Here is a 13,338-nt window from a genome sequence, read left to right on the forward strand (position 1 = left end):
AGTGAAGTAATGACCAAAATGTGGGAAATCCTAGGGGTAAAACGGAAGCTACACATAGCTTACCGACCAGCCTCTAGTGGTGGAGTGGAGCGTTACAATCAATCCATTGTAAATATCCTGAAAAAATTTGTTAGCGAATCAGGTAAAGACTGGGATGTCAAGCTGCCACTAGTTCTTATGGCTATTAGAGCTACTCCAAGCGCAGCAACAAAACTTTCCCCATTTGAGATGCTCACAGGTAGAAAGATGGTGTTACCCCAACATTTGCTTTACAAAACCACGGATCACAACTTGATGAATGCAACTACTGCACATCAATATGTGGAGAACTTACGTAAGCACCTCCAGCATGCCTTTGCATTTGCTCAAAGAAACATCGAAAAAGCCGCAGTCAGTACGAAAACGTACTATGACCTCAAAACTACGCAAAAGGAGTATCAGGTTGACGATAAGGTTTATCTGTATAATTTTGCCAGAGACCAGGTAAAGGAAAAGAAATTCCTCCCTTCATGGAAAGGTCCATATCCAATCACTGATAAATTGTCTCCTGTGGTTTATAAGGTTAAAATCCCTAAGGGGGATGACTTTGTTGAAAAATGGGTACATATTAATCAACTGCGTATATGTCACCCTAGCTCACAGTTGCGGAGAATTGAGCAATCTGGAAATGTGTGCTAACAAATTATTTTTCTCCTGACAGGTATACCTAATGATGTGTTAATCTCTACTAGAATCCATCTTGACACAAAGATTCCAATCCGGCGCAAAGATGCCCCACCTGACGATTGCCATCCTTCACGCAGTCCTAATCTTGGGGAAGAGTGCCGAGCCAAGTGTGATGCCAGATCCAGCATCCGTGAGGTTACCGGATACAGCGGAGTTCATCATGACCAGATAGATGTTCCTATCCTAGAGGGTCCAGATGAGCCTAAACCCGCGATGTGTCGTTGAATGACGAGCTGATGTATCCGAGGTCCATTTGATGGAGATGCAAGTCTGATACCTGTTGCACACCAGATGCTCACAGGAGTGAGTTATTCAACTCTTGGAGCAAAATCCGGAAAATCCTTTTGTTTAAGCCAAAGGCCAAAGCAGTTCATCGCTGTTACAGTTGCTGTTTGCTACCTTTGCAGCAAGAGGAAACCTGTTTGTTTACAGCCGGAGTATCATTTGCCAAGTTTATTTTTCTTGAGGCGTGAAACATAAACTTCAATGTGATGAAGACAATGTTTAAAGTCCATTTCCCTTTCATACTTGGATTACCAATACAAAACATAAAGTTTATTCACAACGCGTTCCCACGGGAATGAAGCAAACGAAAAAACGTTTAATAATCCTTGTTGTTCTTTTGAAATGGTCACACCCTGGAACATTCCAAAAGAAAAGGGGGATGTGTCGAGATTTCCATATGGCGGAATATCGTTTTTCCGATAAACTGAACTGCATATGAGCGAATACAAATAAACCTAATAATTTCCTTCCCTTAAGGTACAGGAGACAAAGACTTTTTAATGTATGGCGATTGTAGGTTAATATATACATTGATCATTGAGAAAGGCAGAGCATATTTTCATATGGCGATATAATACTGCCAAGTAATACTGAATTGCACAGTATGTGTCCCTCTAGAAAGATTAGTTGGGAATAACAGGCAGCCAGCTGATGTGCTATTTGCAATAGGTAACACAGTTATCTTGCATGGCCAAAACACTTGACAAGACAGCAAACAAGAGGAGTCTTAGAACAATGAAAGAGACAGACCAAGCCTTAACTAGCTTTTGTCGGTAAATGAACCAGTTTTTGTAAACAATGGCTCAGACTTGGCTGTATTTAATGCATAGAAGCCTTGGATGGGGGTTGTTTTCCTTGCACAATATTTGTGTTTCCAAAGTCCAGACACAAACACAAGGCTTAGGAAATACCTTTATTTTTCTTATAGCTGGGCAAACCAGTAACAATATGAAAATGTTATTGAAAATGTATACGTGTTAATATAAAGATTCCCTGAATGAATATATCCAGAATGGTATAGAAATGTTATATGGTTACCAGTGTTGTATATTAAACAATAATGTTAGAGATATAAAACCATGCTAACAAAAACAATGTTTTATATAAGGAGGTCCATGGTGGTTTTCAATATGCCACTATGATTTTGGATAAAATCAAATCTATCTTAAATATGGTAGAAAAGGTCACTGTATAATAAATAATAACCAGTGATTCCAGCAAGGTCAGCTATCCATAGAGGAATTATAACATTGATTTATTCACTGTTGGGTTATAATAAAACATGATTTTTGTTTTTAGTTTGCCAAATATCCCAGTAAGTCTGTGATTAGTTAGCCAACAGCACCTACAAAGGGTGAAAGCCAGTATTACACTTGGGTTAAAGATTAGTCACAGAAAGCTCCCATTGGTCACTCCCACTGCCCAGTGATAGGCTAGAAGATTTAATCTCCTGGGCAGGACCATAGGGAGTGAGGGGAATAAGATGAGAGGGGTCATTCAAGGAAAGGATGAGACCATCAAGAGATCTGAGCAGACCAGGACATAGAGGATTCATGCCATCTGAACGCAACCACGCCTAAAAGGAATACGCCCAGAGGCCATCTTGGTGACTATATTTGAACCCAGTTCTGATTTTTCTTTTTAGTCATATGGCTTATCACAGCACGAATATCTGAACTTTTGATTTATTGACCATTGTCTTTCTTAAGTTTATAGTCATTTATAGCCAAAGGGAGTGCGTTCTTCCAGTGCACAGGAATTACTCATTCCGCATATTTGATAAAACCCATTCAGTGGGTATATTTTTCTTTAGATTGACACAATCAATCGTTCAAGAATCGCTGACTGTGAAATCCATAACTTATTTTTCTTTTTGGATAAAAGCTAGACCTTTCAAGCTACCTCCTCTAGATATTTTGATACTTTGCCGCAGCATGTGCAAGCCACACCTAGCCAAATTTAGGACGACTCAATAGATATCTTATTCCAAAATTATATGTATTTTACCCGCCTGCTCTGTGTAGTAACACAGGCCAGCGGAGGTTAAAGTGTAGACAGAGGGAAAATTCCTGTCATTTATAGTTGATTGCATAGCGATTGTGGGGCAACGCCCAGTCGTCAGATCCACTGAGTCATCCTAAATTTGTTATATTGAATGGTATAGCTGACATCAGCCAGTTTATTTTGGATAGCGCAATTTTGATTTTGGACTGCGCAATTTTGATTTTTGATAGCCACCATTTTGTTTTTGATAGCCACCATTTTGTTTTTGATAGCCACCATTTTGTTTTTGATAGCAGCCATTTTGATTTTGATAACAGCCATTTTGTTGTCGTTCAATTCATCCATTTTGTCTCCAGAGACCCTGTGGTAAATTGAGTAACAGGGCCGACGACCATATTTGATGAGTCATAACTCTGCACTGTATTTGAGTTGACTGCTAATTGGTTTAAGCCTTTTGTATTGGTGAATAAGTATAATAACATTTTGATGTTTTACTGAAATTATTATCCAGCTCATTGCTTATTATAAGAATGACCTTATGAGTTTTGTTTTTATATCAAAAGTGCAATATTATATTGTTTTGATATTGTAATATTTATTCGATATTAAATTGATATTTTTATAAATTGGTCCACATTTATTTGCATGTTTAAACCAGTACTGTAAAACCTCGGAAAACAAGCTCACACAGTTAGGCGTATGTTTGTATTTTAGCTCCTCCTATTTTCCCAGGAGCATTACATTTACATTTTTGATTTTATATTTATTTTTAAACAAGTTATACAAACATTGACAAAACGCCCGACATACCTTAGGAGCACTGGCCCTTTAGTTGCCATTGGGTGGTAAAACAGTTGCATGCTGGAGTGTCTTTTTATCTATAATATATTCCTCCTCTTCCCTTTATTCCCCCCTCCTTCTAATGACATAAGACAGTGCACTACCTAGTATAGACCTCAGCGGGATTGTTTGAAGACTCTGGGAGGAGGGCGGGTAATGAATACACAATTAGCATTCAAAGGTAACCAAGATGAAAACTGTCTAGAATAGGATTCTCTGCTTCTCCTTTATTAAATTCACAGGAATCATAATTTGGATAGTGCAATATATCTGTTATGTAAGAAGAACTAGTATTTATCTACTTATATATGTTTTTTTTTATTTTATTTCTAGGTTAGCATGGGTGTCAATTGTTCTTTAAAACAGAAGGTATTTGCAATAATTTATATTGAAGTGAAATCTAAGGAGTCCCAGTGTATCGTTGCTAAATATGCAAATCATCCCTTTGTTGTCCATGTAAGCTGAACACACCCCAGATCCGCTGTTTAGCTTACATTGACAAGAAAGGGATGATTTGCGTATTCAGCAGTGATGTATTGTGGGACATCTCAGATGCTCAATCTAACCTGAATAATCGTAAATACCCATATATCCTTTTGTATAAATTGACTTCAATATTTGACCCTCTTAAGCTGTAACTCAAGTATAAGTCTACCCAGCATAGTTAATGGATGCACATTGATAACCAGGAGGAATTGTCAACTGCACTTGGGGACCAGGAGGGGGGTTAATGACTGCACTGCATACAGTATTGCAGCTACTAACCCCTCCTGTCCCTTAAGTTCAGCCAGTAACTCCTACAGGCCCCCAAGTGCAGCAATTATTCACCTCCCTTCCTGCAGCTCAATATCCTTTCCCCTCCCCTATCCTTGTTAATTATTGTGGCCAGGACTTTCTGACCTGTGCTTTACTGACCTGTGCTTTACTGGCATTTCCCTTATCAAGAAAGTGCCACTTACCACTGGGTATATAGTTGCAAATGGTAAAGTCACGAAAAGCATACACATTAATCAGTATGCTCTGTGTTACCCTTGACTTGTGTATAAGTCGACCCCTATACTTTTAGTTATTGAGTCAGACTTACATTTTTAGACTTATAGTAGAGTATATATGGTACCTTCTGGTCAAATTTCTGTGTGATTTTCAGTAAAGTTATTTAATATGCTATTACCAGGCTAAAAGATCTAAGCAGCTTACTGGTAGAATATTGCTGGGGTTCAGCGATTATGCTCCCACCATTCAGTGGTTCTGGATAGCACATTTACTGAAAGCATCCCACCTATTATAATTTAGATGCCAGTCTATATGGAACAAATCTGGATATTTTTAATTTACAAGAAGAATGTGAAATGTACTCCCACCATCTTGAGAAATAGTATGGCCAGTTACTGGCATCCCATTAAACTGTATGGCCATATCCCCGATTTGTCTCACCTTACTGGCTGTCGCCATCGCTTGAAGAAGTCCCGGCAGCAGTTGGCCATGAGGCTGAACATGGGAATTCGGGGAATATCAGATGACTGGAAGTGCGATGAGGCTTTACGAAGGCTTCAGCATCATGAAACTGGTCCTCCGTTGCCTTCCAGCTCCCGCCAGCTCAGATGTCCTCCAAGCCTGCCAGAGAATAAGAATCACAGTGTTGACCATCGGTTGCGGAGTTCGATTCAGCTAACTTCGGTGCAGCGATTTGGGCGCCACCACAGGCTACAATGAGAATTACAGCTATATCGGCGCTCAGCAACTAATTTGGGTGCTGGCGATAGCCAGTGCTCAAATTAGAGGAAAAAACAGAAGTAATTCAGCTGCTGGCAATTACTTCCTCCCCAAATTGCTTCCCCAAAACTCGGAGGGGGAATAGCATTAACGCCACCCATTTTTCTGATTAATTTTTCCATTCACTTCTATACTAAATCGGTCAGAAAAACAATCAGAAATCAGAATGGATCTCTTAAAAATAATCGACTCGACCTGTCTGACTGGAAATTGTGTGGTGCGCACCAGACAAAACAACTAATGCCACAGAGCTCCATAGAGACGATAAGAAAGATAAATACTGTACATTAAAACTTTTTTCACTATACAAAACGAAAACAGTACAAAAAAAACAAAAACCTGATGTAGGCTTTTCACTAAATGTTATTTAAAAAAATAATTGAAAGTAAATTTTCAACAAATAACATGTCACGGCTGTTAGGAGAGGAATCCAAAAAGTCAGACATAACTCTGCTGCTGAGTGAGCTTTCTATTCTTTCACTAAAATAGCTTTTCATAGCAAAGCCCTAATCTACCCACCAGAGGAATTCCTGTACAAGCGGAGGAATGAGAAAATGAAGATGCTAAAACCCAGTTTCACTATTTTTGTGAGCTTCAGAGTTTTCTTTTGAAGGCGTGGCAAAACTTTTGTTAAATTATCGTTGTTGTCTGTGTGTCTCCCTTCCTACCTCTGGAACCTCAATACAAACATCAGTGATCCATTGGTAGGGGTGTCGAACGCAAATACATAGTGGGCCGAAATTGAGCTCTGGGACCAAGTCACAGGGCAACCTCAATGCCTAGTGGCCGGCTCCCTCCTTTATAAAGGTCCCTGGTGTCTAATAGCCCCCTCCACCCCCTATACAGTTCCCTGATGTTTAGTGGTTCTCCCTTATCTATACAATTCCTTGATGTTTAGTGATCCTCCATCCATGCAGTCCCCCTCCCCATACGGCTTCCTAGGTGATCTAGGGCTTACCCTCCAACATAGCTTCTCTGGTGGACTAGAGTGGGCCAAACATAATGAAAAGTGGGGAAGCTTCTGAGGGCCAAAGCTGATGGATCCAAGGGTCATATTTGGCCCACGGGCCGGAGTTTGACATGTATGTCCTATGGGCATGGAATAATTGGCAGCAATAAAAATCTGATGGGTGTGCAAAATATTTCCCAATGTGAAAAAAGGGGGTGTATTTGTTCCGAAGCCCTACTCCCCCCGCTAGAGTGATGCAGCAAATCCTCGCTAGCACAGAAGACGAGGGTAGGAAATGTTTTCAGAACAAGGTACAGACAGCAGTAAAAACACAAGAGAGGTTGTGATTCTTTCCCAGGTAATTTGTGATAAAGCTGTAGGCTGGAGGTGGGCTTTTCACAGTCAGTAAAATGCTAATGAGGATTTTTTCTGATGATGAAATGCATCATTGGTGCTCTGGCTCTCTTACCTGTAAGCAGCGGAAAGGAAAAGGAATCTGAGCTGCATGAAAAGGTGAAGTCACAAATCTCTACACGTTTGTTTATGTTCACCATGGGTGACAATGACACATACTGCCATGCTACTGCTAGGAGCCTTCCTGACAAATACAGCAAGGCATGCTGGGACTTGTAGTTTAATGGCAGATGCTCAATAATCTCCCTGACAAGATAAGACACACAGCATTTATATTGCCCTTTTCTCCTGGTGGACAGGAGCTGCAGCCACTAGGGCACGCTCAATAGGCAGTAGCAGTGTTAGGGAATCTTGCCCAAGGTCTCCTGTGTCAGAGGCAAAGCCCTTAACCATTACACCATCAAGCCTCAGTTACAACTGGAACCCAGTGCTTGCCACTATGGGCTGGTGCAAACCAAGAGCGCATCTGACGCTTCTGATCGCTTTTTAAAATGCTTGCGCTTCAAAAAGCACTTGGCTAATGTATTTGAATGACAATCACCAGAGTGATGTACTTTTTTCCCAAACGCAAACACGGGTCCCGCAGCATTTTTGCTTATTTCTGAGACGATTCAGCTTCAATGTTACAGGAATACTGTAGGGGGGGGGGGGGTGTCAGGGGAAAATGAGTTGAAGTTACCCGGGGCTTCTAATGGTCCCCCGCAGACATCCTGTGCCTGCGCAGCCACTCACCGATGCTCCAGCCCCGTTTCTGGTTCACTTCTGGAATTTCAGGCTTTAAAGTCTGAAAACCACTGCGCCTGCGTTGCCGTGTCCTCGCTCCCGCTGATGTCACCAGGAGCGCACAGCGCAGGCCCAGTATGGTCTGTGCCTGCGCCGTGCGCTCCTGGTGACATCAGGGGAAGGGAGGGCACGGCAACGCAGGCGCAGTGGTTTTCAGACTTTAAAGTCTGAAATTCCAGAAGTGAACCGGAGGCGGGGCCGGAGCATTGGGGAGTGGCTGCGCGGGCACAGGATGTCTGCGGGCGACCATTAGAAGCCCCGGGTAACTTCAACTCATTTTCCCCCTGACCCCCCTATAGTATCCCTTTAAGTATAGGAAAGTGGAAAATCGCTCTGAAAAGCGCTAGATCAGATTTTCCAAGCGTTTTTGATACAGAAGCTGTTCAGTTACAGCTGTACTGTAACAAAATATTTAAAAAAACGCTACATCAAAATGCTCCAAAAATCGCTAGGCACGATTAGAAAATCGCTAGGTACATGCCTAGAAAAATCACTTCAAAAAGCGCTGAGTGTTAACGATTACGCTAACGCTTTTTGGTGTGCACTGGCCCTATATTCTATTGCGACGTTAAAGAGAACCCGAGGTGGGTTTGAAGAATATTATCTGCATACAGAGGCTGGATCTGACAATACAGCCCAGCCTCTGTTGCTATCCCAAACCCCCCTAAGGTCCCCCTGCACTCTGCAATCCCTCATAAATCACAGCCATGCTGCTGACAAACAGCTTGTCAGAGCTGGCTGTGTTTATCTCTATAGTGTCAGTCTGCTGCTCTCCCCGCCTCCTGCAGAACTCCGGTCCCCGCCTGCATCCCTTCCCTCCCTGCTGATTGGAGGGAAGGGACGGGGGCAGGGACCAGAGCTATGCAGGAGGCGGGGGAGCAGCTGAGACTGACACTACAGATGTAAACACAGCCTCACAGCACGGCTGTGATTTATGAGGGATTGCAGAGTGCAGGGGGACCTTAGTGTGGTTTGGGATAGCAACAGAGGCTGGGCTGTATAGGCAGATCCAGCCTCTGTATGCAGATAACATTCTTTAAACACACCGCGGGTTCTCTTTAAAGTTGCACGTTATAAAATACTTTAACGCAGAGTAACACACAGCAATGCAAAGTCTGTGCGACATTCACAGTGCACACGTTGCGTTAGTGTGTAACGTGTAGCGTTATTAAACAGTGCTGCATGCTGTACATTAGCAATGTATCTGCTGTGTTATGTGTTTTGCACATGCTCAGTAACGTTGTTTTTTTTTAAATGTAACGCATGCGCCGTTTTCGTTCCATCAGTATGCGGCGAAAACAGCGCACCAAGAGACACATAATGCAGTGCAAAATAACGTCCAATTTCATAACCTACAAGCACTGCGTTAGGGGCACCTTGTGCGACTTTAATGTCGCATCAAACGCAACGTCCCACTGTGAAAGAGGCCTAAAAGCCTTAGTACCAGCAAAAGGTGTTTATATGCAATTTAGAGAAAATTCTATTGACTTCCGCATCGGGAGATGAGGAAGTGATGCGGGCGCCAGCAGAAGTGATGCGATGCCGCGTTCGCATCACTAATCCCGTGGAAACAGGCCCTTAGTGAAGGTTCACGAGCGGTGGCGGTAGCTGAAGTGAGTGCTACACCCAAAGCCCAGCGGCCGAAAGGTGAAGGTCCTGGCATACAATTTACAATCGCCGCAAAAATGGTCTGTGTATGCCCAGCATAAGGCAGCACTGAGCTACCATCCGTCGAATAGATCAGCTGTTCGTTTTGTGACCAATCAGCTGCTATTATACCTGACACTAGACTTTTCTGTGGGGAAATGCAAAGCAGGTGCTGGTTGACCGCCTAATACACAAGTATATAATCTTTGTTTTCCCTATTATTTTTGTTATTGTATGTTACACACACACATCAAATTTTGATTGGCCAATCACTCTCAGATTTTGCCACATCCATGTAGCAGGAGGACCCATAGACTTAGAATACTATGAACAGATTGTGTAGGTAAGCTCGCATACTACATGGAAGTCATAAAATTGGCCAATCAAAATTGGATGTGTGTACCAGGCTTAAGGGTGGCTATTATTATTATTATTTAGTATTTATATAGCACCGACATCTTCGGAAGCTTTACAGAGTATATATATATGTATATATATATATTGTTGTCACTAACTGTCCCTCGGAGGAGCTCACATTCTAATCTCTACCATAGTCATATGTCTATATTGTGTGGTGTATGTATCATAGCCTAGGGCCAATTTAGGGGGAAGCCAATTAACTTATCTGTGTTTTTGGGATGTAGGAGGAAACCGGAGTACCCGGAGGAAACCCATACAGACACAGGGAGAACATACAAACTCCTTGCAGATATTGACCTGGCTGGGATATTGAACCGGGGACCCAGCAATGCAAGGTGAGAGCGCTAACCACTACGCCACGGCCATTGATGACAAGTCCTCCTAAAGGTGGCCACACACGATACAATAAAATGATTGGATTTTACGGCAATTCAATAAATATGATCGGATCTTCCGAAGAAAATCAAAAGCTTTTTTTTATTTAACTGAAAAATTCGATCGGATTTCACGTTTTTTTTCCGATTTTAATTGATCCGGAATGCTGGACATTTTTCTTCCATTTTTCTAAAGATTGTATTGTGTGTATTAGATTGTCAATTTATTAATATACACACTCTAGCAGTTTTCTCAGAGTTTCCAATCATCTTTATCATAATTGGGGACACATTGAAGATACGTGTGTGGTACAGTGGTCATATTTTTGAAATGTTACAATCAGTCAGAAAAACTGATTGTAATTCTTAAATTGAAAAGATATTTAAAAAATTGTATGGTGTGTGGCCACCTTAAGGCTGCTGTGGGGAGATCAGGATGGGGCCCTCCTGCACAGCCTGCCAACACACAGGGAGGTCTGTCACCATAGCAACGCCATCACTCATAGCAACCTTCCTCCACCATTCCCTGAAGCCAGGAGGCTGCAGAGCCTGCTGTGACATGTAGTACTCTCAGCATTAGTCAAAACACACACATCCGCTACCAGGCGTGGAGGTAACCAGGCAACGCACAAACATCACCCCTCCCCCTCCTCTCCCTACCTGCCCGCCAGGGTGCGGAGATCTCATCCAGCGGGGGGGGCCGGGCCCCAGCTGCCAGGGGTACCCCAACACACCAACGGGGGCAGCGAAACCGAGGGGCAAGGGGACCCGTGACGTCACGGCCACGTGACCGGACGGGGAGGCGGAGATCGAAGAAAACGAGAGGCGGGGCTACTGGCAAGCTGCGTAGCAAGGAGTGGGCGGTGCTAGGCGGGCTCCGTACACCACTGGGACCTGTGAAATGTAAGGGAAACCTGCAATGCAACAAGCGAGGTATAAGTATGAGGAGCACGTATATAATAAGGGGAGAGCTGAATATATTTTGAATGGATAGGATAGTAGCTCCTCATATTACACAAAAGTGGCAAAATTGTACAATCAAGATTGTAACATCAGTGGGCCTAGACAGCACAAAGTGACACAGGGAAATTTGGGTGAACCATGTGCTGCCATAGGCTGTTATGTGAGTTACAGCTATAGCGGTGGTCAGACGGTAATTTAGGCGTCGTCAAAATACGGAGCCCAAATTACTATAAAAACTGCGTTCGCAATAGCGGGCAGCTGGATTACATCTTTCCCCTGAGTCCATGGCAGCCCAGAGGGCAGTAATAGTAATTAACGCCGCCCGGACTTTTGCAGGAGAAGGGTGAGACTTTTTTTCGGCATTGCCTTGCTCCCAAATTTCCCGTGACCGTTTTTGTTTGTATGCTTATTGGGCATCTTAGGTTATATTTTCACTAAGTACGAATTCGCAAAACGAATTGTCTACCAATGTGTGTCAATGGAGTAATTTCTACTGAATGTGAATTTGTGCATGCGGTGTGAAGCAGAAAAAAAAATGGATGAATGCTGCAGATTTCTGCACCACGCATCCGTTTCCCTTGTAATAATTGTAAGATGCATATGAAATTTGGCATTAAAATTTGCATAAAACCACAAACATTTGCATACGGGAAAATGCTTGCGAAATGTCCCCATCCGTGCGCTGTGATTCCCATTCATTATAATCAACAGAAGGTACAACTGCATCGGGAAGAATCACATGGAAACGCAAGGCATAGAAAGGTTTCGAATCTTTTTCACGGATGAGTTTTCATTTGGTATCAGTTTTTGATAAATTCCATTTGCCCGCGGTCAATGCGACACATCTGTCGTTCTGGAAATTATCACAGCCTCACCAAACTTGCAGTCCGTTTGGGCAGAAGCAGAACGTGCCAAACGGATCCGTTCTAGCGGAGCCATGTGAACGGATCCATTGGTTAACATTGGATTCTTTCACATCTGTTAACCCCTTGCTGACCGCTCCACGTCGATTGGCGTGAAGTGCTAGGGCCGCCCCAGGAGATGCAGGAGAACATGGACGCGCATCCCCGCTGGAATGACAGAGCTCCGCTCCGCCATCAGTCTCCCAGCCGTCTAATAAGACTGTACAGTGCTGCGATCTAAGGCAGCGCTATACTGGGGACTCGGCTGTCCCCTCCAGAGGCACAAAGGCGGTCCACTGTCATAGGCTGATGCCTATGCCAAACAAGATGGCGCCGGACTCGGACGCCTCGGCCACAGGGCTCCGGCCTTTTTTGCTCTTTTAGGGGCTTTTTCTCTCTCCACTCACCTCGGAGCTTCACCTCTTGCTGAGGTAGGAGGCGGAGGATATGGGCACTGCCGGTCTGGCTCTGCATCAGCCACGGATCACCACGGATCGCGGGTCGGCGAGAGGATCAGCTGTTCGGGGGCCCACGTGCAGTGCGCAGGCATGGAGAGGCAGCACGGAGCCCTGCTGATCTGCTGCCCCCAGGCCATCAGCGCAACCACCCGCGCTGACCCCATCACAGCATTGAAGCCTGGAAACCAGGAATCTAGAATGGCTCCCAGCGGCCGTCCCCCCTGTTCCAGCCACGGAGTACGATGCCGTCACTGGCCACCCTGCTGGTCGGGAGAGCTCGGCTTCACAAGCTGGTTGCAGGCCGACAGCCGTGCCCTGGCGCTGTCATCGCTGCCCGACTGCTGCCCTGAGCCAGCCCCCTCCAGCCACCGTCATGACTAGGGAAGGCACCCCATCGGCAAGCCACCTGCGGAGCTGCATCAGCTGAGGCCGCAACCCACGTGGTCCAGACCTCCGCATCGGGTACAACACCGCCGCCGCTACCAGGGCAGTCAGGGAGCCAGACACCTCAAGCACACGCAGGGACACTAACCGGCCAGGCGACACTGCAATCCCAAGGGGTCTCCCAAGGAACCAAAGGTCTGCCCTCCACCACCGCCCCCCCCCCCCCCCCCCCCCGCTCAAAATGCCACCAGGCCGCAGCTGGGGGATGGATTTGTGCAGCCATGGGATCCTCCAGCCACACCATCCACCAGCTGGACAGCAGGTCTCTCTGAACTCTGTGTCTCTCTCTAGCCTAATAATCCTTCTTCTCCTCATTCTCTCTCTATTCCTTCTCTCTCCCTTTCTTCCTTCTTTTC

At 44.5% G+C, this 13,338-nt stretch overlaps 1 protein-coding gene across 1 annotated transcript in view; it reads right to left on the reverse strand.

The window, feature by feature from the left end:
• The window catches only part of ARL13B (ADP ribosylation factor like GTPase 13B), a 49,488-nt gene extending 38,438 nt beyond the window's left edge, over positions 1-11,050 (reverse strand). The window contains exons 1-2 of the mRNA XM_068248814.1: positions 10,876-11,050; positions 5,290-5,469 (exon numbers count right to left, since the gene is read on the reverse strand). Coding sequence (XP_068104915.1) covers positions 5,290-5,351 — 62 coding nt within the window. The 5' untranslated portion in view covers positions 5,352-5,469; positions 10,876-11,050. The remainder of the gene's footprint in view (positions 1-5,289; positions 5,470-10,875) is intronic.
• Positions 11,051-13,338: the final 2,288 nt, after the last annotated feature.

Source organism: Hyperolius riggenbachi, chromosome 8, assembly GCF_040937935.1.
Source record: "Hyperolius riggenbachi isolate aHypRig1 chromosome 8, aHypRig1.pri, whole genome shotgun sequence".
Lineage (NCBI taxonomy): Eukaryota > Metazoa > Chordata > Amphibia > Anura > Hyperoliidae > Hyperolius > Hyperolius riggenbachi.